The sequence below is a fragment of the Cervus canadensis genome, chromosome 11 (genome assembly GCF_019320065.1).
Source record: "Cervus canadensis isolate Bull #8, Minnesota chromosome 11, ASM1932006v1, whole genome shotgun sequence".
Taxonomy (NCBI): domain Eukaryota; kingdom Metazoa; phylum Chordata; class Mammalia; order Artiodactyla; family Cervidae; genus Cervus; species Cervus canadensis.
This window is the reverse complement of record NC_057396.1, coordinates 76,507,036-76,531,045: the sequence shown is the minus strand read 5'-3', so window position 1 is coordinate 76,531,045 and position 24,010 is coordinate 76,507,036. Positions and strand designations below refer to the sequence as shown.

At 55.5% G+C, this 24,010-nt stretch overlaps 1 protein-coding gene and 1 non-coding gene across 5 annotated transcripts in view; both read right to left on the bottom strand.

Annotated features, from left to right (window-relative positions):
* DTX4 (deltex E3 ubiquitin ligase 4) overlaps nucleotides 1–16,589 on the bottom strand; it is a 39,764-nt gene extending 23,175 nt beyond the window's left edge. Inside the window, exons 1-3 of one of the 4 annotated variants that reach the window (XM_043481477.1) lie at nucleotides 16,435–16,589; nucleotides 6,776–7,505; nucleotides 810–871 (exon numbers count right to left, since the gene is read on the bottom strand). In XM_043481477.1, coding sequence (XP_043337412.1) covers nucleotides 810–871; nucleotides 6,776–7,505; nucleotides 16,435–16,468 — 826 coding nt within the window. In that variant the 5' untranslated portion in view covers nucleotides 16,469–16,589. Of the gene's footprint in view, nucleotides 1–809; nucleotides 872–6,775; nucleotides 7,506–15,764; nucleotides 16,355–16,434 lie in introns of those variants that run through there. The other 3 variants (XM_043481475.1, XM_043481478.1, XM_043481476.1) reach the window with 3 other exon arrangements.
* Nucleotides 1,474–1,546, bottom strand: TRNAE-UUC. The gene has a single exon. It is a non-coding gene; the product is annotated as a tRNA-Glu (tRNA).
* Nucleotides 16,590–24,010: the final 7,421 nt, after the last annotated feature.

Sequence of the window (24,010 nt, the reverse complement as noted above, 5' to 3'; positions counted from 1 at the left end):
CCGACTCCACAGTCCCCGCCCAGTAACGACTCTACACTCCCCGCCCAGTGACCGACTCCACAGTCCCCGCCCAGTAACTGACTGTACAGTCCATGCCCAGTAACGACTCCACAGTCCCCGCCCTGTGACTGACTCCACAGTCCCCGCCCAGTGACCGACTCCACAGTCCCCCCCCAAGTGACCGACTCCACAGTCCCCCCCGCCCAGTGACCGACTCCACAGTCCCCGCCCAGTGACCGACTCCACAGTCCCCCCCAGTGACCGACTCCACGGTCCCCGCCCAGTGACCGACTCCACGGTCCCCGCCCAGTGACCGACTCCACGGTCCCAGCCCAGTGACCGACTCCACGGTCCCCGCCCAGTGACCGACTCCACGGTCCCCGCCCAGTAACCCGTCCTCATTTGTCTCAGTCACCACCGGATTCTTTTTACAAACGTCCGTGACACCTGCTGCTTTTGCTTTTCTTGTTTTTCACTTCTTTTATTTGTTTTTAAACTTTTCCTTTTGTATTGGGTACAGCGGATGAACGATGTGGTGACGGTTTCAGGTGAACTGCGTTTCGTGCCTCCGTCCCCCTACAAACTGCCGTCCCGCCCAGGCTGCCATGACTGAGCTGAGTCCCCTGAGCTGGGCAGTAGCTGCTTGTTAGTTGTCCATTTAAAACAGACCAGCACGGACGGTACAGTCCACGGGGTCGCAAAACGTCGGACACGACTGAGCGACTTTCACTCCGCTTAAGAGCGTTGGCGTCCATCCCAAAGGCCCTCCTAGTCTCGCCCTTTTCTCCCTTCACCCGGGGCTTCCTTACCTGCCAGCGCAGGGTTGACGGGGCTGGTCCCACTCAGGTTCTTCACGGGGACAGTGGGCACCCTACAGAAGCACAGAGCAGACACATCATGCGTTTGACAAGCGGGAAAAAAGGGTCACAGTGCTGGGAGCCCCAGAACATCGCCCACTGAGGGGGTTCCCCTCTCACAGGAATCACTTGCTCCTACTATAAAGCCGCAGTCAGCCCACAGCCAGAGCTGAGCCCTTCAAACCCCAGCAGAGCATGTCACAGCTCCGCTCAGAACCTCACAGCTCAGAAGGGCCCAGGGCTCGCTCAGAGTGCCAGCGAGGCCTGTCCCGCCCTATAGAGCCATGGAACACCCCTGCCCCGAGCACCCCCCGCCAGCTCCCCGGTATCCCGAGTCACTCCTCTCCTCTCTGTGATGTTGCTGTTCCTCCTACAGGCTGGGCACACCCCAGCCTCAGGGCCTTTGCACGCGCGGTTCCCTCTGCCTGAAGCGTTTTTCCACCTGACCTACGCTGGGCTCCCTGCTACAGATCCTTCAGTCTGGGCTCCGACGTCCCCTCCTTGGTGACCGAGGCCATCTCATTTAACGCTGCCCCCATCCCCCCCTGAGACGCCAAGTCCTCCTCCTTGGTCCTTTTTGCTTTTTGGCCACACAGGTCGACCTGCAGGATCTTAGTTCCCCGACCAGGGGTTGAACCTGGGACCCCAGCAGTGAAAGCGCGAAGTCCTAACCACTGGACCACCAGGGAAGTCCCACTGACGGTCTTTTTAAATAAATTGTTACTTCTTACCTCCCCTCCCGAAATCTATGCTCCAGCAGGACAAACACTGCTGTCTCATTCAGAGCCTGACACCTAGCGGCATTTCACGAATATCGGTGGAAGCAATGAAAAAAAAAAAAAAAGAAGCGAGTTCAAACCCCGGGGAGTGGTGGGGTACAGTCACCTCAGAAGCTTCTGGAAGGGAGAGCCCCTTGCCTGAATCAGAAGCGCCAGCTGCAGGGCGTGAGCATCTGCACTTCGAGGAGCTTCTGCTGAGAGGTGGGCAGAGGGAACCCACCCCTGGCCCAACCTGCGGGAACCATCGCTCTAACACCTGCCACCTCTTTAGACATCACTTTGCCAACAAAGGTCCCTCTAGTCGAAGCTACGGTTTTTCCAGTGGTCATGTATGGATGTGAGAGTTGGACTGTGAAGAAAGCTGAGCGCCAAAGAATTGATGCTTTTGAACTGTGGTGTTGGCGAAGACTCTTGAGAGTCCCTGGGACTGCAAGGAGATCCAACCAGTCCATCCTAAAGGAGATCAGTCCTGGGTGATCATTAGGACTGATGCTGAAGCTGAAACTCCAGTACTTTGACCACCGGATGTAAAGAGCTGCCTCATCTGAAAAGACCGTGATGCTGGGAAAGATTGAGGGCAGGAGGAGAAGGGGACGACAGAGGACGAGACGGTTGGATGGGATCACTGACTCAACGGACACGGGTTTGGGTGGACTCCGGGAGTTGGTGATGGATAGGGAGGCCTGGCGTGCTGCGATTCATGGGGTCGCAAAGAGTCGGACACGACTGAGCGCCTGAACTGAACTGAACTGAACTGAGAGGCTGCCAGGAGAGACTTCCTGATGATTCGCACCCCAGAATCTGACAACCCATCTTTGAGGTCAGTCTCCCTGCTGGGTTCTGCACTGGGTCTAGTTCCCCTCCAGCTCTCCGGGGGTTGTGGGAGGGCCTGCTCCCTAGATGCCCAGCCCTGCACCTGCCTACCCCCCTCACCACCTCCCGCCCCCACTCAGGCTGATAAGGAGCTTCGATCTGCAGGACAAAAGCCACTTTTGTTCCCACAAACTGGACCAGCTGGTTTACCTGGTCTGGAGAAGGAGGAAACAGTCCAGCCTCCCCAGAGGGCACACCCAGGGCAGCCTGAGAACTGGGGGCTGGGGGCAGGGTCTGGAGAGACAGGGAGGGTGTGCCCCCGATCCTGGCAGACAGGTGGGTGTCCCCACCAAAGGGCTAGCCGGGCAGCGCTGGACGCTGGGAGCAGGGCTCGAGGAGTGGGTACATGCTTATGAAATACAGAAGGGTCCAGGGGAAGGGTCCACCAGGGGGTTGGGAGGCCTGGCTTCCAGGCCACCTCGCGGGGCCTTTGTGCGTCCGGGAGAACCACGCAGTGTCTCTGCCATTCTCGGCCATGTCTGAGTTACCGCAGCAGTAAACAGGGTGCCCCAAATCTCAGCCCCCGGGAGGAATTTGGATCTGGGTCGCATCTTCTGTAAACAGCCCAGCCCTGTGCAAATCTGGGTGATCGTTTACATTCTTGTTTCCCAAGGGTAAGAGGAAGTGGGCTCCAGAGAAAGCCTTTTCCTGCTTGATGGTGGTTTAGTCACTCACTCGGTTTAGTCAGACCCTGTGACCCCAGGGGCTGTAGCCGGCCAGGCCCCGCATTCTCCAGGCAAGAATTCTGGAGTGGGTTGCCACTTCCTCCTCCAGGGTTTCTTTCCGACCCAGGGATCGAACCCAGGTCACCTGCATGGCAGGCAGACTCTTTACCAGCCGAGCCACCAGGGAAGCCCTTTTTCCCTCCTCGCTTAATGTCCCAGTTTTCTCAGCTTCTTGAAGGGGTCAAGGGTAAGCATCAAGCTGAGTGCTGGGCAGACTGTGGAGCTGGAAACGCCCAGTCACCCTCCTGCAGTGTTCCTGGTGGAGGTGAAAACCGGGAGAGCAGCCTCCAGGGTCCAGAGCAGTCACTGCCCAGGGGGCCCCCGGGTTACAGGCGCCTGAGCCCTTTGTCTAGAAATCAGCATGCCCGACAGAGGCTGGGGAGCATCCACCCACCTCCTCCAGGGAGCACGGCTCAGCAAAGGCTGCGGTACCCGACCCCCTGTTGGCCAGTCGTCGGGGACACTCCCACCACTCCTGCCCGTGTGCTCATTTTAATTTCAGTCTTGAGAGACGAGTGGCAGAGTGGCGGGGAAGGAGGGCTTGGTGAGGGGAGAGTCCCTTTGCAGATGCCACGGGGACGGCAGTGTTTTTTCTGGGGGTTCTGAGCCAGCCCAGGGATGGTCAGCAGAACCGCGTTCTGATCTTTCCAGCGACAGAGGTCTCACTGGAGATGGAGCCGCCTGCATCCAGAAAAGAGGGCCTGAGGGGCGACTGCCACCCTCGGGGGCACAGCTCCCCGCCTCTTTAGAAATTGCCACCCCCCCCCCCCCCCCCCGCCCTGCTTGTGTCTCTGAATAATTCACGGGGTCTTTTGTTCCCCCCAGACCCTTCTCTCCAGGGCACCTCTTCCACCCTGCCGGGTCTTCCTTTTTGCCGTGGGGAAGTTGCTGGGAGAGGTCACAGGCAGAGAGAGGAGGGGCCAGGGCCGCTGGACGACAGCAGGTCGATGGCAGAGGCAACAAAGGGGATCAACATGCTCCTTAAGTGGCCATGGGGGTGAGGGAGCTGGGGAGAGGCGGGGAGGAGAGGGCCGGGAGACGGAGAGCACCGCAGAGGGGCCTCCCGTGTAGGGGAAACAGCGGAGAAGAACCAGCTCATTTCTATAGCTCTTTTCAAACTGCGCTGCCCAGAACTCCGCCCTCCTCGGTCGCTCAGATTCCATCGGCCCTGCAGACACTAAAGCAGAGAGATAGAAGCTGAGATTTAAAGCGATCTGGGCTTCCTTACCCTCAGTTATGGCTTGGAGGCCGCCTGGCTTTTGCCTAGGGCGCCAGAAATGAAGTGGTGGAGTCAGCTTAGATCTGACTTCAGCAACTACAGAGGGCCTAGCTCAGACAGTTCATAGTAATAACAATAGCAGCCTCCGAGCAAATTCTCATCACGTGCCCAGCATTAAGGCAAATCTCACTGAAAACCTCCTGTAATCCCCATGGCAAATCCTATAGGCAAGGAACTGTTCCTTCCCCCATTTTACAGATGAGTAAACTGAAGATGGATGCTGCACAGCTTGCCCCAAGTTTCGCAGCCAGAAACCTGGGTCCCAGCCCGGGCGGTCAGGCGTCTAGAGGGTGAGCTCTTACCCCATGCGAGCGTCCCTCTCCCACGGTGGCAGGCGCTGGGAACTCCTGCGAGAGGCCCCGGGATGCTGCCTCATGCCAGCGTGGAGACAGGACCAGTGGCATCACCGGGCCCTGTCCCTCTGCCAGACATTTCTGCAGGTCCAGAGGAAGTCATGGGAAAAGCCCCGGCACCTGACCGGCATCTGACCATTTATAACTTGCCTTCGAATACAATGAGGAACTGGGCTTTAGCCAAAAGAGCACTGATCGGACGAGGAGGCGAAGACCTGGGCCCAGCCCCGCCTCGGTAACACGTGGAGTGTGCAGCTCCCCCTGCGGAGTTCGCTCGCGGCTCAGGGCCCTTGTCTGACCCTTGGAATGGGTTCCTGCTGGCAAGTGCATCTGGGCGGCTGTGAAGGAGTGCCCTCTCCTCACTGAGGGTTACATGCTGACTCAAGGGGTGGGCAGGGCAAGCCTGCTACCCCCAGTCCACACAGGCAGGGCATGGACGTGCAGAGTCTAGGGCCTGCCCAACGGCAGAGGTAGGGGTAACCTGGGCCACCTCCTAGGCCACAGCATCCCCTCGTCTTCTCTCCACCCAGGGCCAAGCCCCCTGGTGCAGAGACCCTCCTCCAGGCAGCCTGATCTTCGAAAGCTGGTGTCCACCCTAACTGTAAGCCTTCCTGAATATCTGGGGCTAGGGCTGTCTGCTGGGTCAGGCTCCTCCAGAGAAAGGGAAGACTGGCAGGTATAAGAGGCCCAGTCTCACAAGAAATCCGTGGCCAGCAGACAAACGTGGAGGGGGGGGTACCACGTGGACCTGGGTGTCTCTGATTTTATGATCAGGAAGACTAAGAAGGTTGATAAACAGGATTAACAGAATGGACAACACCCCAAAGTTGTCATAAGGAATGACTGACATGCACGGAACGTGTCTGGCACATGTAAGTGGAAGTGTGTGAAAGTGAAGTTGCTCAGTCGTGTCCGACTCTTTGCAACCCCATGGATGGTAGCCCACCAGGCTCCTCTGTCCATGGAATTCTCCAGGCAAGAATACTGGAGTGGGTAGCCATGCCCTCCTCCAGGGGATCTTCCTGACCCAGGGATCAAACCTGAGGCTCCTGCAATGCAGGTGGATTCCTCACCATCTGAGCCACCAGGGAAACCCCATGGTAAGCGCTTACTAAACATGGGCTGTTATTCCAATCTGGAGTCACTAGAGGCGAGGAAGTAACTCTCATGGGACACCTACGGGTGTGCTGGACACTGTGGTTTGCGATTGCCAGGGAAGCCGCGTGGCAGAGTCGGAAGGAGTCTGGGCTCAAACTCCCCGTCTCTGCTGATAACCAGATATGTGCCCCGGAGCGAGTGAAACCTCTCAGGTCTTCCAAGGTAAAATGGGACCAAAAACGCCTGCTTCAGAGACTTGCAGGGATTAAGTAAAGCGATAAGGCCTGCAGACTAGAAGGTGGTGGGAGCCCAGGAATGATGCCTGCTCTTCCTTGGCAGGCATGGTCTCCTTTAGTCCTCACTGCAACCCTAACACCATGGCCAGTATTTACAGATGAGCAAATTAGGATTCTATGATGTTAGGGAACTGGCTCCTATCACAGGGCCGCTGCTGCTGCTGCTAAGTCACTTCAGTCGTGTTCGACCCTGTGCGACCCCATGGACAGCAGCCCACCAGGTTCCTCTGTCCACGGGATTCTCCAGCAAGAATACTAGAGTGACTTGCCATTTCCTCCTCCTAGTAAGAGGCAACATCTCCTTCAGAATCCAGACCTGCTGGGACCCCAAAGACCAAAAGGCTCCCCTCCGCACCACAGCACTGCGGGCCTTCCCCCTGCAACCAGGGGGTCTGGAGAAGCCAAGGAGGAGCTTAAACCAGAGCAGCCCCTGGGTCCTCTCTGACTCAGGCGATCCTCAGGTCTGAGGCCTGGGGCTCCGGACACGCTCGAGGTGTCGCTGCAGAAGCACTTACCCAGAGGCGATCAGCACCCGGGACTGGGCGAGGGCCAGTCGCTGCAGGCTGGTCCGATTCAAGGTGGCCAGGGCCGCCCGGCCAGCCTTGCCGTTGGCCCCCGGGGGACTGGCGGGGCAGCCTGCGGGGGCCGCCCCTGACACCGCGCTGGAGGCTTGTCTCCGAATCGTCTGCGACGACGGGGCCGGCTTCCCGGGGCCCCGGCCGACGCCCGTGCTGTCCGGCGGCGTGGCCCCGGGGCCCGCGGGCGGCGGCGGCCCCTTGACGGCCGCGGGCGGGGCGGCGCTCCTGCGGGCGGCCGGGGCCGGCGGGGCTGCCGCGGCCTTGACGCTCCTCACCAGGACGCACTGCGGGCAGGAGCAGGGCGGCGCGCGCGGCCCCGCGGCGGCGGCGGCGGCGGGGACCCCGGGGGCGGCCGGCCAGGACGCGGCGCGGCCCGCGGCGCCCGTGACCAGCGGGTAGACGAGGTCCAGGCGGCGGCGCACGCGGCGCTGGCGCTGCGTCTGCCGGTTGATCTGGCCCATGGTGCCGAAGTCAATGACGTAGCCGAAGCCGATGGGGCTCAGGTCGATCCAGGGCCGCTGCTTCTCGAAGGCGTGTTGGATGGTGATGCCCACGTCCATGTCGTAGGGCGTCCAGGAGCCGTGGTCGTTCTCCCACTCCCACACCACGCCCTTTCCGGGCGCCGAGGCGGGGTCGTAGTAGTTGCGCCGGACTGGCCGGAGGGTCCCTGCCGGAGAGAGACGGAGGAGGCGGTCAGGGGCCACCCGGGGCTGGAACCCACGGGTGCTACCTTAAGAGGTTCCCGGTAAAGCGAGTCCTACTGGGTGGCCGGCACCTTGGCTGCCTTGGCTTTGAGGGAGGCTAGGGAGGGTTCAGGGGTGCGGCTGGGGCGGCGGCAGGGTGGGAAGCTGATGAGCTGCAAGGGAAGGATGTGGGTGACGCCGCAGGGTACCCCAAAGAGCACTGCCTGGCTTGGAGTCGGGAGACCCTAAATCTAGTTTGTAGTCACATTTGTTTGCTTCATATAAGGAGCCCACAACCTCCTCTTCTCCCCCAGGAGAAATACAATAATAGCTCCTTTGCAAAGTTTTTGCCATAATTAAATGTTGCTCTCTCACTCAACATGTATGTATTTGTGACAAGTCCTGGATTTCTCAAGCACGCTGTCCTTTGCACTAAGGCACATAGCCTTGGACACATAGAAAGTGCTCTTAAATAATCTCTATTCTTCCGTGACTCTCTAAAGACCTAAGCCCCTGAGGGCTAAGAGGAAAAGAACACAGGTCAGGGAAACCTAGAGAACCGAGAAAGACTCTGTCCCCACCCAGGAAGCCCACCCAGGTGGTGATGGAGCTGGCTCTCTGGATTTTTATGGGTGTGGTAAAAAAATAAAATAAAAGATCAGGGTGAGAGAACTCTCTCATATTTCCCAGCATTAAATCTTATATCAACAACAGTAATAGCGATCCTAAGAATAGCTTTCTATTTATCTAACATCTTTTATTCAAGAAGCTCAACCATCCTAAAGACAGGGTTGTGGCTGTTTAGTGGCTGTTTAGTCAAAAGTTGTGTCTGACTCTTTGCAACCTCATAGACGATAGCCCGCCAGGCTCCTTTGTCCATGGGATTTTCTGGGCAATGATACTGGAATGGGTTGCTATTTCCTTCTCCAGGGGATCTTCCCAACCCAAGGACTGAGTCTCTTGCATCTCCTGCACTAGCAGGCGGATTCTTTACCTGCTGACCCACCAGGAAAGCCAAAGATAGGGTGAAAGTGAAAGTGTTACTTGCTCAGTGCTATCTGACACTTTGGACCCCATGGACTGTACAGCCCACTAGGCTCCTCTGTACATGGAATTCTCCTGGCAAGAATATTGGAGTGGGTTGCTGTTGACTTCTCCAGGGGATCTTCCCACCCCAGGGATTGAACCCGGGTTCCTGCATTGTAGGAGGATTTTTACCATCTGAGCCACCAAGGCAGTCTCATTTAAACTGCCCAATGAGACAAAGTGTAGAAGTTCATGTCAAGGATTTGAGTCCAGATGTGTGTGAGTAAAGATCATGTTCTTCAACCTTAGCTAACTCTGCCTGCTTCCTGAATAATAATAAAAAGAGGTCCTGTAATTATAAACAAAAGATAGGATAGTGTCAATCTGGATAGTCTCGGGGTGGGTGGGTAGGGGGTGGCGAGGGCAGGGACGAGATTGGGTTCCTGCAGGGGAACAGTTAGAGCGAGATGAACCTGCAGGACTGGCGGGGAAAACTAAGCCTGTAACTGTTGCCTCTTTCTCCTCTACCTCCCGGAACCCTGAATGCAGACCCATGCCCAACCCAGGCTCATTTCATGGGTATTAAGCTCAAGGCTGAGGACGCCTGGCTTAGGGCAGGAGGGGGAGACTGGGAGAGCTCCAAGGATGCTGGAATCTCTGCATCTGTCGGCTTAGGCTCCATCCATCAGAGCGGTGGGAAAAGGCTCCCCTCCCCTGGCCCCTGACCCATCCCCTCCTCCAAGCCAGAAGGAGATACCAAGACTGGGGACAGAATCCCATTCAAAGGGGGAAGAAAAGGAACAATGACTATTGAGGCCTTTGCCAGGTCGTCACCCGCCCTCCCGCCCAGTCTCCAAGCCCCTTAATGACCCAGAACATCAATATGCAGAGGCTGGAGGGAGAGACAGAACAAGCCCCCTATTCAGGCCCGGGAGCTCTGCTGGGGGATGTGGGGGGCGCGGGAGAGGAGGGAGAAGGGGCACCCAGGAGGCCCGCGTTCGCCGCCGGTTCCCCCCTAAGGAGTCAGCTCGCTGGAGGACAAAGTCATGGCCTTCGGATCCAACGGAGCTTCCGGCCGCATCAGCCGCTTGGTCCAGCCTCGTTTCCCCACCTGTTTGCTCCCTCGCGAGTGCTCCCTGACGCCCCCACACCCCCTAGGCACCAGGGCTGGCCTCTGGGGACGCCCTCCTTTGCCGTTTTCATCTACTGAAATGTTCCTTATCGTTCAGCTCTTGCGCCACTTGTCACCCGTTTCTGGACATGCCCTCCCAGTCTGGGCGCCACCCTCAAGGAGCCTGGGGAACACGGCGCCTTCCGTCTGCTGGGCACCAGCATCCCGGCCTTTTTCACAGCACCGCCTGGCGCGGAGCTCCCTGCCCTCCAGCGCCTAATGCAGCGCGGGCGGTAATGCGGGCGCCACAGACGTGGAAGACGCGCCTCTGGGGACGCTGGCATCTGATCCCGGATCCCTGCTGCTGAGTGTGTATCAGCGGCTGTGTGTGAGGAAGGCAGATTCGGGCGCTCCTCGAGCGCCTGGAGTCTAAAACCAGGCCAGGAAGTTAGGGGACAGAGGCTGCCCCCAGAAGGTTGCCAGCCGGGCAGTGTTAACAGGAAACCGCATGCCCTGGGAGCTCCGGTCCCGGGCACGACTTCCTCGGGGGTCAAGACGGAGACCCGCTCCAGCCGCCCGCTCCGTGGCCGCCTCACACCCTGATACTGTCTGCCCCCACTTCCCTCACCGGCTGCCGGCACCCTCTTGGGTGCCCATCCTTCAGATCTCAGTTCATTTTCTCAAGGAAACCTCTCTGGGCCGTCCAACTGGCTCAAATTCCTGCTCCTATTATTATTATTATTATTATTTAACACCGATCTGGAGGTGTAGTCACACACTTCTTTGTGAGGCTCATCTGACGAACGTCCCTCTAACCCATGGGACTCCCGGTCTCACAGGATGGGCATCCAGGAGTGTGCTCACGGCTGCGGCCCCCATGCCTGGCATGTCCTAGGACTCAGTACCTATCCATGGAACAAATGAAATAAGAACCATTTGGAGAACCTTTCAAGAAGTGGAGAGCATGACCAAGAGCCTAGGGCCAATCTAGGCTCTAGGCCTGGGGGGGATCTCAGGAGGTGAAAATGCTGAAGAAGGGCATCTCAGGAGAGGCAAGCTGCTGCAGGGTTGGGGGGGGAGCGGTCCCAGGGAATGCCTGAATAAAAGGCTCGCCTGTCTGGCAGGACTAGAGGAAAGTACGGGCAGAGAGGAAAATAAACCTGGCAAGGTGTGTGAGAACCAGGTCACAGGTGGTCGGAAACGCTGGGCCATGAGGGCTTTTATTTCCAGGTCTCGTGGAGCCACTGAGGCTTGTGACACAGAGAGCTGATGGCACCGATGCATCCATGCTAACTCACTTCAGTCGAGGCTGACTCTGCCAGCCGATGGACCGTAGCCCACCAGGCTCCTCTGTCTGTGAGGTTCTCCAGGCAAGAACACTGGAGTGGGTTGCCATGCCCTCCTCCAGGGGATCTTCCAGACCCAGGGATCAAACCGGCGTCTCCTGTGTCTCCTGCTTTAATGGGTGGGTTCTTTACCGCTGAGCCCCTGGGGAAGCACATGCTCCCCAGAGCTGCTCTGTTTATTGAGTACTGAGGGGCTGGGGGTGGTGGTGAGGGGATGGAGGTGGGAGAAGGTGCTGGGAGCAGAAATGAAAAGCAGGTGATAGACCACAGACCCTACAGAGAGGCGCTGGGCAGGGCGTGAGCCTGAGTAGCTGAACGCTTTCTAAGTGATCCAGGATCACCTGCTTCTGAGTCTCCTGGGGAACAGAGGAGTCACCGAGGGTCGGCCTGGCTGGGGGCCGGGCCCAGAAACCTGCATGCGAACCTCTGCCGTGTTCATCATGACTGCTCAACTTTCAACTTCCTCATGTCTGCGTAGATGAGGCATCCAAATACAAAGCTAAACGAGTCACAGACTCCTGAGGCTTCCATCATGGGCAGGCGGTAAGATGGCGATGCCATTCACCAAGCAGAGAGGTGTCACGAGGAAGAGCTGGCTTTTGGAAGGAAAGATGCTGCATTCAGTTCAGCCCTGGAGGGCGAGTTAAAAACAGGAGGTGGACCTCGGCACTAAAGTCAGGGGACAAGAAGGATGGTGGGATTGCATTCTCTGAAGATTTTCAGAGACTGCTCCATCAGGAACAGGCAGGTCCTGGACCTGTCTATAGTCAGGACCCTGAGCTAGATGATCGGAGGAAATCCACTGGGTCCCAAGTTGCAGTGACTGAAGGACAGGGATAAAGGATTACACAGACTAAGCAGGAAGAAAGAGAAAGGGGGAAAAAAGGTTTCCCTGGCAACTCAGACACCGACACCCCAAAGCACCACCCAAGCTGCTCTGGCTCCTGGGAAATGAGAGACAACACCTTCCAGGAGTGACCCTAGGATCCCAGAGCATTTCATCCTCCTCTGTGGAGCTGTGCGCTCAGGACGTCTCAGGCTTCTCTGACCAGCAGCCCTCATCCACACTCAAACGTTCCCTGAGGGTGTTTGCTGTTGCAACATCCCCCGAGTCTGGGACGGGGTCCGCGTGAAGCAGGTGGTGTGCAAGTGTTCCCCAGAGGAGAGAGGGCACGCGCACTTGATCGGGAACCTCAGCTCTGTCGTGCACATGCTGTAAAACTTTGGGCAACGTCATCTTTTCCAACTTGTTTCCTTCACTATGAAACCAGAACAGGGGGTCCTTCACAGGAGGACCGAGGATGGAACCAGATACTATGCGCGCGGTGCCTGCTGCCTGCCCCACGCCGCAGCATCCTGTGGTCACACACGGTGGGGAATATCGCGGGGGAACGGGCCTAAAAATCAGCTTCTACCAAACCCTTGATTCACGCTCCATCCGACCTTTCTCACCGTGTTAAAGACATAGAAGAGGCCAGCGTTGCCTGGAAAACGCTCCCTCACACCCTGTTACTTCTCATCAGCATCTTGGGTGGTGCAGGCTCCAGACTCATCCACCTGCTGGCCTGCATGATGGGAGGCAGGGAGCCAGAAGGAACCGTAAGGCTGCCCTTCATTCTACGGATGAGAACGACGCTTAAGCAGTCAAGGGACTCAATGGTAAGGATCAGGTCCGCTGAAACTTACAGGGGACAGTGATGCTGGAAGATACAGGGGATGAAGTTCCAGCCGCTGCCTACAAACAGAAACAGGTCAGCCAGGTCAAGGCGGAGGGTCAGCAGGTAGAGAGGACCCAGCCAAGGCTTTGGGAAGCAGCAAGATTCCTTCACCTCCACCTGCCTGTTTCTTTCCTTCTTCTCCCTCCGCCTTGAGGAAAACTGACTCTGAATGCAAATAAGGTCAGAGTTGGGGAACAGAAGGGCCCAGGGCAAACAGAGGCGGGCGAGGTGTCTGGGGCCCCCAGCTCTCTCCTTGGAGACAGACTGGCTGAGGCTGGAGCTGGGGGAGTGGAGACGCTGAGGACTTACTTGGCAGCAAGGCAGGCAACTTCTGAAGAAAAAAAAAAAACCAAAGCTCCCACCTCAGGAAACGTCCCCACAGAGGGGAGGCAACAACAACACAACAACAAAAGAGGAATCGCCTCTGGGCAAGGGGCTTCCAGCTCCCCTTTGTTTATGGAGATGTGTCTGGTTCCCAGCTTCAAACTGTGGCTTGGGAACGGTGGTTGCTTTAATTAAACATCGCCAGGGCTTGGCCGAGGTTGCCGGGGAGCCGGCAGGTTCCAGGTCCTACCCTGTCGTGGTTTCATCCATGAGTTATATGGAGAGGAACTGTGTGCCTGTTGGCGGAGAAAACAGAGGAGGGGGGCTGCAGACACCCCGAGATGCTATTCTGCTTTGGCGAGCTCCCCGACAGACCCAGCACTCCTGGGAATCCAGCCCAGGGCCTTCTGTGCCGGGTCTGGCTCGGAGGATGGGTTGGCCGACCGACCCTTAGCATGAGTGGGTGAAACCAAAGCAGTCTCTAAAAGGAAGAGAACAATGGAACAAGCAGCCCAAGGCAGTTAGAAAAAGGATCCAGGGCCAGCTCAGGTCTAACCTGTGGGGCGCCCGAGCCTGCAGCGTCCCTGCGCACCCCCAGGCGGTGGTCAGCTGGTTGTCAGGGAAGAGCGGTCAGCCCTGGGGAAGGAGGGTCTGTCCATCCACCTAGTTTCCTCCAGACTTCACCTCTATGCAGAGGACCCATGCCAGGCGCACCTCGGACATCCCTGAACACGGAGTAAGCTTTCCTCCTTTCCAAACGTGGGGCCAGGCCAGGGACCTTAATGTCACTAAGGTGTCCCTCCACCTGCTAAGATTTAATCTGAAACAGGCCATCTCACAGGCCTCCCTGGTGGCTCAGTGGTAAAGAACCACCCTTCCCATGAGGAGACGCAAGTGTCACCTCTGGGTGGCGAAGATCCCCTGGGGGAGGGCAGGGCAACCCAGTCCAGTGTTCTTGCCTGGAAAAATCTCACGGACAGAGGAGCCTGGTGGACTATAGTCCATGGGTTGCAAAAGACTCAGACATGACTTACTGACTCAAAACGACAGCTGAACAGCTAACACCTGCCCGTGAATTCTGAGCAAGACTGGAGTCCCCTGTCGGGTAGGGGTCTTGACCGTCAGCCCCGCTCTGGCCCCACCGACAGGGCTAGACCTCGACAGCCACTACCCGAAGTCCACAGTTAACTTCTCCCGATCCCCCCAGGCCACACGATCCTCTGCCCCAGTCTCCCTGCTCCCCTCTCTCCCAGTCTCCCCACTTCCCTCTTTATCCCCTCCTCCCCCAGTCTCTCTCAGCTCCACCCTCCCCCCTCTCTCACCAAGACTGAAGCCGCCCCAGATGCTAACACTTCTGGAATCCTTTCCCCAGAAGCCTTCCCTCAATAGGCGAGTGTCTGCAAAGTCCTTGGCAGCGAGCTTGTTGGGAGTCATGGATACAGATGAAGACAGGGGGGTGGAAAGACACCCCTTTCCCATGACCATCCTAATTAACGCTCAGGACGTGGGGGCTTTCCAAGGCGGGCGGACACGCCCTGCTCGGGCAGCTGTTCTCTGACCCTCTGGGACTCTTCCGTCCCCTCTCCGGTCCCTCCTCCCGTGACACCTGCCTTTCCGGGGGGTCAGGGAGGCCTGGAAGGCTGCAGTCCATGGGGTGGCAAAGAGTGGGACACGACTGAGCGACTGAACTGAACTGAGCAGTCACACTCGCGGGGAAAGCCCAGCCAGAATCCCAGAAACGCCCCCCAGAAACACCACCACCTCCCTGGAGAGGCTATTCAGGGATAGATGCGTCCCAGACCAGCTGAGCCCGGCCCGCGGGCCTCGCAGAGAGGCAGGTCGCCCCCGCCTCCCCGCCCTCGCGCCAAGGACCTGGCACCCTGATCGCCATCCTCACTCGGGCTGGGAAGCCGGGTTGGTAGTGGCCTCAGCGGCGACTTGCTTCTCACCAGTAGATGGGAGTTCATGTGTCCCCCATCAGGGACCTTTGTGGGAGGAAGCTGGGGACAGTTTCCTTGCAGGAATGCGCCGTCCGGCCGCCTCCGCCCCCAGGGACAAACACGCTAGGCTTCCCCGCCGGCATTCCGGAGCCGCGGCCCTCCCCGTCCCCTGTCCATCTGCGCGGGCCTGTTGCTTCCACCCTCGGAGCGCCCCAGCAGAGGCGCTTACCGCCCCGCGGCCGCCAGGCCGTGCCCGGCCCTGGCAGCCCCCCAGTCTATCGGTCTCCCCGGGGAGGCCTCTCCCTTCGCAGGCTCGACCACAGCGCCGGCCTCCCGGGAATCTCCACCCTCCCCCGCGCCCGGTACCCACCCCCAAGACGCGGCCCTGGGGAGGGCAAGCCCCCGGGAGGGTTCGAGGCGGCCAGGTGGGCGACCGGGGGAGCGGGTGGCAGGCCCCAGGGTGCCCGAGGCAACGGAGGTTCAGCCCACGTGATGCTGGCGAAGGCGGGCAGGTAGACTTGCCCACCGGCCGGGATGCTGCCGCGGCCCCTCGGTTCCTGCAAGAGCGGACTTGGGTACCGAGCGTAAAGGGGCGGGCGTGAAGGGCTTTCTTAGCGGCGAGGGTAAAGTCGGCCGGCCTAACCAGACCTGCACGAACGTTTATTGCGGGAGGTATCATAAGAGGATCGCGGGGCGGGGGCGCATCGCGCCCCCTCCTCGGCCGCCTGTGGGGGACCCCGCGGTCCGGAGGGGCCCCCGGCGGGGGCGGCCGGCTCACCCGTGTCCTGGCGAAACTGGTTCATGGAGTGCAGGTCGATGATGTAGGGCGCGAGCCGGCGGTCCACCTGGCCGAGCACCACGCTGCCGCCGGCGCGCGGGCCGGCGCGCACCGCCGCCTCGATGTGGTGGCTTACCGCGGGGCTGTAGGGCCTCCAGCGCCCGTGCTCGTTCAGCCATTCCCAGACCACCACTGCCGAGGCCAGGAGCATGGCGCGCCCGGCCGCCCGCGGGCCCCGGCCCCGAGCCCCGGCGCCCGGCCGCCTCAGCCCCGGGCCGCGGGCCGCGCCGCCGCCGCGCGTCCGCCGGGGCCCAGAGAGCCCGACCGCCGGGCTCCGATCGCGCGCCCCGCGGGGTCGCGGGACCTCATGCACACGGGCGCGCGGCCGGGGCTCCAGCCCTCGCACCGGGCGCCGGCGGGATCCGGCGGGCGGCGGCGCTCGGGGCGGCTGGCCGGGCTCTACTCCCCGCCCCGCGGCCCCCGCCGCCCCCCCGCCCGCCCGCCGCGCGGGCCGAGAGCTCCCCCTCCCTGCGGCTTGGCGCCGCCGCCTCGGGAAGGAGCCGGCCCTCCCGAGCCCCGCGCCCGGGCAAACCCGCGCCTGCGAGGGGCTCCGCGGTCGCGAGACGCGGAGGAGCGACCCCCCCGCCCCCCTCCCCACACACCCACACACCAGGACACGGCCCCGGGACCGCCGCTGCCAGCATCCTCAACTTGGAAGGCTCCCTCCCCAAAAGGGAATTTTTTCTTTCTTTCTTTTTTTTTTTTTTTTAGTGCAGTGTGATCGCTGTCCGCGCCGCGAGCTCCGGGACCCGCAGCGCCTGGCACACTCACAGTCTGCACGCTCCGGCCGCTGGGGCCGTATTCCCGCACCTTCGCCGGCATCCTCCGCTGTCAGTCAAGGACGCGGGGCCACGCCCCCGGGCTCGGGCCCGGAGCCCCACGCCCCCTGCCGGCCGAGCGCGCTCCTGCCGGCCCCGCCACGGCTCAACCCCGGCCCGGCCGCCCGCCCGGGTGTTCCTGCCTGGAGGACCCCGGGGACAGACGAGCCTGCGGCCTACGGTCCATGGGGCCACACAGTCGGATACGACTGAGCGACTCAGCACGTCCCAGCCTCTCTGCTGAGACCCCGTGCAAAGGGGTGCAGCGATTGGAGAGGTGATAGCAAATGCGGGTTTTCTGGCCTGCTTAGACTACCTTGGGCTGCCCTGGTGGCTCAGCTGGTAAAGAATCCACCTGCAATGCGGGAGCCCTGGGTTCAGTCCCTGGGTTGGAAAGATCCCCTGGAGGAGGGAAAGGCTACCCGCTCCAGTTTTCTAGCCGGGAGAGTTCCATAGACTGTATAGTCCATGGGGTCCACAGAGTCGGACACGACTGAGCGACTTTCACTTTCACTTTAGACTACCTTACTGAAATAAAAAAGGCTTGTGTTAAATTGATTTTATTTTGCAGAATTTCTGTGACGCAAATAATGAGACACTAGGTCTTCCCTGCTGGCTCAGATGGTAAAGAATCTGCCTGCAATGCAGGACAACCGGGTTCAATTCCTGGGTGGGGAAGACCCCCTGGAGGAGGGCATGGCAGCCCACTCCAGTATTCTTGCCTGGGGAATCTTATGGACAGAGGAGCCTGGTGGTCTACAGTCCATGGGGTTGCAGAGAATGGGACACTTCTCAGGACAGAAAGTTTTGGTTAACAGTCAACATGGAAAATAGTCTAAAATGGATATGTTCTGACTAAAAGATTAGACTGCCATCAGGATTATGTATTAATCTTTCCAGAAAGCACAAAACTTGTTTTGCTAAAGCTACAACCACATAAAACAGTGCATCCATATGATCAAGATCCAGGATAGGATCTGGAGATATAAAAGTAGGTTATGTATTAGGAATGCAGATTAAGAAACTTTCTGAAATAATCCTTTTCTGCCAAAACATCATATGATCTCTTTTGTTTTGGAAGATTTTCTGTCCCTTGAATTATATCTGTCCTTTCTCCCATCACTAGTGCTTTCCAAATCTTTTTCATCCGTCTACCCTTACCTCCCTCCTCACTGAGTTCTAAGTTTGAAGTCAACGAAAAAATACCAAACATGCTCTTCTTCGGGCTTCTGAAAGCACCAGACTTGAGGCTACCTCTGAGCTTTGTTCCTGCTGGTCCCCTTGCCCAGAAGTCTCCCCAAGGTCACCTCCAGAATCTCCAGTAAACCTCTTCCCCAGGACGAGAGTCTCCCAATCAACTCAATCAACGTCATTCATTAAAACAAGGAATTTTAGAGTTTGAAGGACAAAAGGAAAAGGAGTTAAGGATACCGCAATCCCACCAAGAGTCACTATTATTCCCCTTTTATAAATGACACAGTTTCGGGAATTTGAGCAGTTTGCCCCAGTTACATGTTTAACATAGGGGAAACTGAGATTCAAAAATTCAATGGACAAAAAGCCAAATCAAACCAAGACAAAAAAAAAAAAAAGACAAAATCAAACCCCATGTTGTTCTGTGACACGTTACATGATGAGGAGATGGTGTGATAAGAGGCAAGACACATAGTGATGTGAAACTGCCTCAGTGTGAAAGAAAGGAAGTGAGATAAAGAGGACAGAATGTTCTGGAAGGATGAAGTAAAACTGAAGAAAAACGAATATAAATTTGTATCGAGCTATTTTTACTTTCAGTCATGAGACCAAGAGTATGGAGACCCTCAGAACTTTCCTATGGCCTGGGAAGGTAAAGATCCAGAAATTAACAAGAAAATACCAGTGACAATTTAAGGGGAGGTTGGAAGTACCAGAGAAAAAAACAGCATCTCACCAACTAAATGAGAACTTCCCAGGTAGAAAAAGCCAAAACCTGATACGAGAGGTAAGTTCTGTGGCGCGTACATGGAACATGTATCCTGTTGTTGAGTGGAATGTTCTACAGATTTTCATTAAATGCTGTTGGTTGATGACTTTATTTAGTTCTTCTTTTCTGAGGCTGATTGTCTGTATAGTTGTTCTATAAATTATTGAAAGTGGCGAACTGAAGTCTCTAGTTGGAATTGTGAATTTGTCTATTTTTCCTTTTACTTCTATCAGGTTTTGCATCACGCACTTTGCCACTTTGTTGTTTATGCTTGCACATTTAGGATTACTTTTTTTCTTTGATGGATTGATCTTTTTATCATTATATAGTAGCTCTGTTAGTGGTAATTTTCTTTGCTTTGAAGTCAACTTTATCTGGTATTAAGATAGGCACTTATGCTTTCCTTTTATCAGGGTCTTCATGATGTGTATTTTTTTCCATCCTTTCACTTCAATCTGCCTATAAAGGTATATTTGAACTGAGTTTTTAAAGACAGTTTATAACTAGGCTATGTTTTAATCTACTCTGGCAATCTCTGCCCTTTAACTGATATACTTAAACCATTTATGTTTAATGTAGCTATTAATATGTTAGAAGTTAAAGAAAGAGAGAGATAGAGAAAGAATGAATAGACAAGTCACAGATTGAGAAAAAATGTTTGTGGTGTTGGACAGATGTGGGGAAAGCAAACATCCTTGCCTTGTTTCTGATTTTAGCAGGAAAGCATCTGGTTTCTCACTATGAAGTATGATATTGGTTATAGGATTTTTTGTAGATGGTCTTTATCAAGTTGAGAAAATTGCCCTCTATTTCTAGTTTGCTGATAGTTTTTACAAATAGGTGCTGGATTTTGTCAAATGATTTTACTGCATCTATTGATATGATCATATGGCTTTACATCTTTGGTCATTTCATGGGATGAATCACATCAGTAAGGCTTTGGATGTTGAACCAGCCTTGCACACCTAGAATAAGTCATATCCATTTGCTGATTTTAATCTGTATTCTTTCACTGGAATAAACCATCGCATGAGCATAACGGTTTTCTGAGCTCTACTAATCTTTTAGCAAATTATTGAGCTGAAAGGTGGTCTTCAGAAACTTTTTAACTTATACACTATAACAATCTTGCCCAACAGGAAGCTTAGGAGCTAAAAATGGCCAATCAGAGATGCCTCACAGTTACCATTTACCAAATAATATATTCATCAGTTCAGTTGCTCGGTCATGTCTGACTCTCTGTGACCCGATGGACTGCAGCACGCCAGGCCTTTCTGTTCATCACCAACTCCCGGAGTTTACTCAAACTCATGTCCATCAAGTCAGTGATGCCATTCAATCATCTCATCCCCTGTCGTCCCCTTCTCCTCCTGCCCTCAGTCTTTCCCAGCATCAGGACTTTTCAAATGAGTCAGCTCTTTGCATGAGGTGGCCAAAGTATTGGAGTTTCAGCTTCAGCATCAGTCCTTCCAATGAACTCCCAGGACTGATCTCCTTTAGGATGGACTGGTTGGATCTCCTTGCAGTCCAAGGGACTTTCAAGAGTCTTCTCCAACACCACAGTTCAAAAGCATCAATTCTTCAGTGCTCAGCTTTCTTTATAGTCCAGCTCTCACAGCCATACGTGACCACTGGAAAAACCATAGCTTTGACTAGATGGATGTTTGTTGGCAAAGTAACGTCTCTGCTTTTTCTTAGGTTCCAGGAGTGAGGCCACAGATGTCTTTGCAGGAATGCTCCCCACATTGCCCATGTGACTCACTCGTGATTTTTTCTCTCACTCACGCTCAGCTCTGGGTACACCACTTCCGTATTACAAGAGGGAGTTTTTGGCCACACCTGAGTTATGACTCGGCAAACCTGACAGAACTCACCACACAACGGGCTGTTCTGGATGAGCCGTCACACGGCGTGTTGCGGTCAGGTGGTCCGTTTTAACCGGGGTCCACTAGAACACCGAAAGTTGTTATCCCAAAGGCTTATACCTCCCGCTGAAAACGGTGTGGCCTTGCTGCAGAACCACAGGGCCCTGCGTTGTGATTCTCCCACATGTGCTGTGAACTCCACACGGAACCTTCTTCCACGTCTGATACTTCTAATACCACAGGGTCAGCTCGGTTGGATCATCCAAGTAGCAGCACTGTTTTCACCACAGCCTGCATCTTCTGCAGAACCCTTCCCTGATCTAAGTCCCATTCAAAGCTGACAGCTAATTTTGTCACCTTATAAGTGGTCAGAAGCAGTATCCCCAGCTGTGAAATATGCCAGCGTCAGGATCCAGAGGCACTGTGACCTCCTTCTGTGTAGTGGGATGTACCATTTTTTAAAGAGGAGACATCCTGGCGTGCCCCTGATTCAGTGGGTTCTTCACAGAATTACCTCCCAATATCTGAAATGCGTGTGAGCCAGGGCCTCTAAAGTGGTGACTACTTTAGCTCATCTGGCTTGATTTGCATGATACCAGTGATCAGTTCAGTTCAGGCGCTCAGTCGTGTCTAACTCTTTGGACTCTTTGGACTGACCCATGGACTGCAGCACGCCAGGCCTCCCTGTCCATCACCAACTCCCGGAGCTTACTCAAACTCATGTCCATCAAGTCAGTGATGCCATCCAACCATCTCATCCTCTGTTGTCCCCTTCTCCTCCTGCCCTCAATCTTTCCCAGCATCAGGGTCTTTTTTAATTATCATTGATAGAGCTGACTAATATGATGGTCTGTGGGAATTATACATCATCCACACTCTCTAACAAAAGGAAAGTGTATTAATACAGTTTCTTGGGGCAAAACTAAATAATATATACTGTTGTCTCTTTGTGTGAGTTCAAATGTTTCTAATCCCCTTTTCTAACAGTGAAAGGAAAGAAAACACACACTCATCCAATCAGTGACCACAAGCATATATCCGAGACACTGTTCGTTTGCTTTTGCAAAGATACTGCATCTGGCATAGAGGCTACAACCGGACGTGCCACTTGGCTGACTTGGAGGAAAGAGACTGTCATTCTTCAGGACTTGCTAGGCTTCTGCAGGGGATACACTGACAAATCAAAGGCCTATGTGACAGAGGCCATTCTTTCTGTGCTCTTCAGATCCTTAAGGCTTGCACTGGTCTCCAGGCTCCCCTCCCACTCCAGTGGGGGTAGGAAAGTCAGCGAAAAGTCTCCGCAAAGACTTACGGTGCTGACGAGATAGACACTGGGGCTCAGAATTTGACAAGGGAAGGGACGTTAATAAACATCCCAGGCTCTCGGCTGGACCCCTGGAAGGTTAGACTCTAGAGTGGAGTGGACCAGAGGTAGACAAATGTAACTCCATTTCAAGTCAGTTTCATCTCTGACAAGATGAAGATGATCTGATTTCATGCTATCGGAAGACAGAGTGACTTTTCCCTCCAAAAACAAAAACATCCTGATGGGGAATGAAGTGGGGGAGAAGTTTTCTCCCAGAAAGGCAACTGCCATTTTTTCAGGTAAAATCCAAAGTGATGCCTGCGCTGGGGGCTGATGGAGCTCCAGAATATACAGTTTGCATTTGACTGCTGGTGTCTTTGGATCCTTCCGTTGATAGTCCGTGATTCAGAGTTGGACAGCTCCGCAAAGCGGACAGCAGATGGAAATCCCCCTGGTCAGTTTCAACGTCGTCTGGGCTGCAAGAGGACCGCGGCCTCGGTTTTGAAGGTGTGCGTTTTGCGGCTCCGTCCAGCAGGTGGCGATGTGGCACCGGGAAACTCTGAGCGTGCAGGCCAGCTTTCAGTGTTTTTAAGCTAAACTGGCAACTCGCGTTCTCCTTTTGGGATTCTGGATTAATTTTTGCTGGAATATCCAGACAGGACAGGGAAATGGTTTGGAGACAGTCTGCATGTCTCACGTGAACTAGTTCCTGAGAAATCTGTCTGGTGCTTGTGAGATGGGAGTGCAGAAATGCAAGGCATCCATTCCACAACAGTTCACAGGCGGCACGAGAGGTAAAGAATCCACCTGCCGATGCAAGAGAGGCAAGAGATGCAGGTTCGATCCCTGGGTCGGGAAGATCCCAGAGGAGGAAATGGCAGCCCACTCCAGCATCCTTACCTGGAGAGTCCCATGGACAGAGGAGCCTGGAGGGCTGCAGTCCATGGGGTCGCAAAGAGTTGGACCTGACTGAGCGTGCACCCGTACACACACAACAGACAAAAGTATACCGAGTCCATCCAAAGAGCCTCCTCCAGGAGTTCACATTTCCTTCTCCACCTCACATCTTACCTAACCCCACCGAGTGAATTAGCTGCCTTTCCTCCTACAGAACCACAGTGCAAATCAGGGGACACAATTAAAGTTGCCTGGGGAAGTTCAGGGTGCTGGGGAAAAGCTGGAGGTGGCTGAAGCACTGGAGCTTCAGCTTCAGCATCAGTCCTCCCAATGAACATTCAGGGTTGATCTCCTTTTGGAATGACTGGGTGATCTCCTTGCAGACCAAGGCACTCTCAAGAATCTTCTCCAGCACCACAGTTCAGAAACGTCAATTCTTTGGTGCTCAGCCTTCTTTAAGGTCTAACTCTCACATCCCTACACGACTACTGGGAAAACCATAGCTTTGGCTGTGTGGATCTTTGTCAGCAAAGTGATGGCTCTGCTTTTTAATATGCTGTCTAGGTTGGTCATAGCTTCAATTCAAGGAGCAAGCGTCTTTTAATGTCATGGCTGCAGTCACCGTCTGCAGTGATTTTGGAGCCCAAGAAAATAAAAGCTGCCACTACTTCTGCTTTTCTGCCTTCTGTTTGCGGTGAACTGATAGGAAAGTCTAACTTGGGTGGAAAGGGGAGGGCAGTGGAGGTGAGAGAGAGAGAAGTGAACTGTTAGTCTCTCTTCCTCCGTTAACCCTTTCTGCAGGATTATTTCCCAAGTGCCAGCTGGTTCCTCTCTCAAGTACCGCTCAGTGTCTGGTGCAAACCAGGTTCAGGGACTTCTTTCTGACTCCACGACACGCCTGCACGCCATCCCTCAGTCCTCGGTGCCTTGGACTGCCTGCACCTGAGCCAGAGTCTTTCCCCCTCTCAGGGCAAGAAAGGGACTTGGGTGCCTGGATTCAACACAGCTGGAAGTTTAACTCCTCCCCTCCCTGAAATCCCCAGTACATTCACACAAGGGTGTATGGTCTTGGTCCCCTGGGGGGACAGAGAAGTCTCAGCTCCATCTCTAAGTCTCCCCAAAGGCATCTGAGGTTGAGGGAGAGAGGCATGGAGAGACCAGGAGTGACGACATACATTTATTTCTGTCTTTGTGTGGCTGGCGGGTAGTTTGGGTTCAAGCAAAAGACCTCCTGCTTCAGTTCACTCAAAGGCAGACAGCGAATAGTAAGGTTTAAAGGCCGACACTGTCGATCTCAGCTCCGGGGACTCCTGCAGTCAGAGCCACGTGGTTTTTCT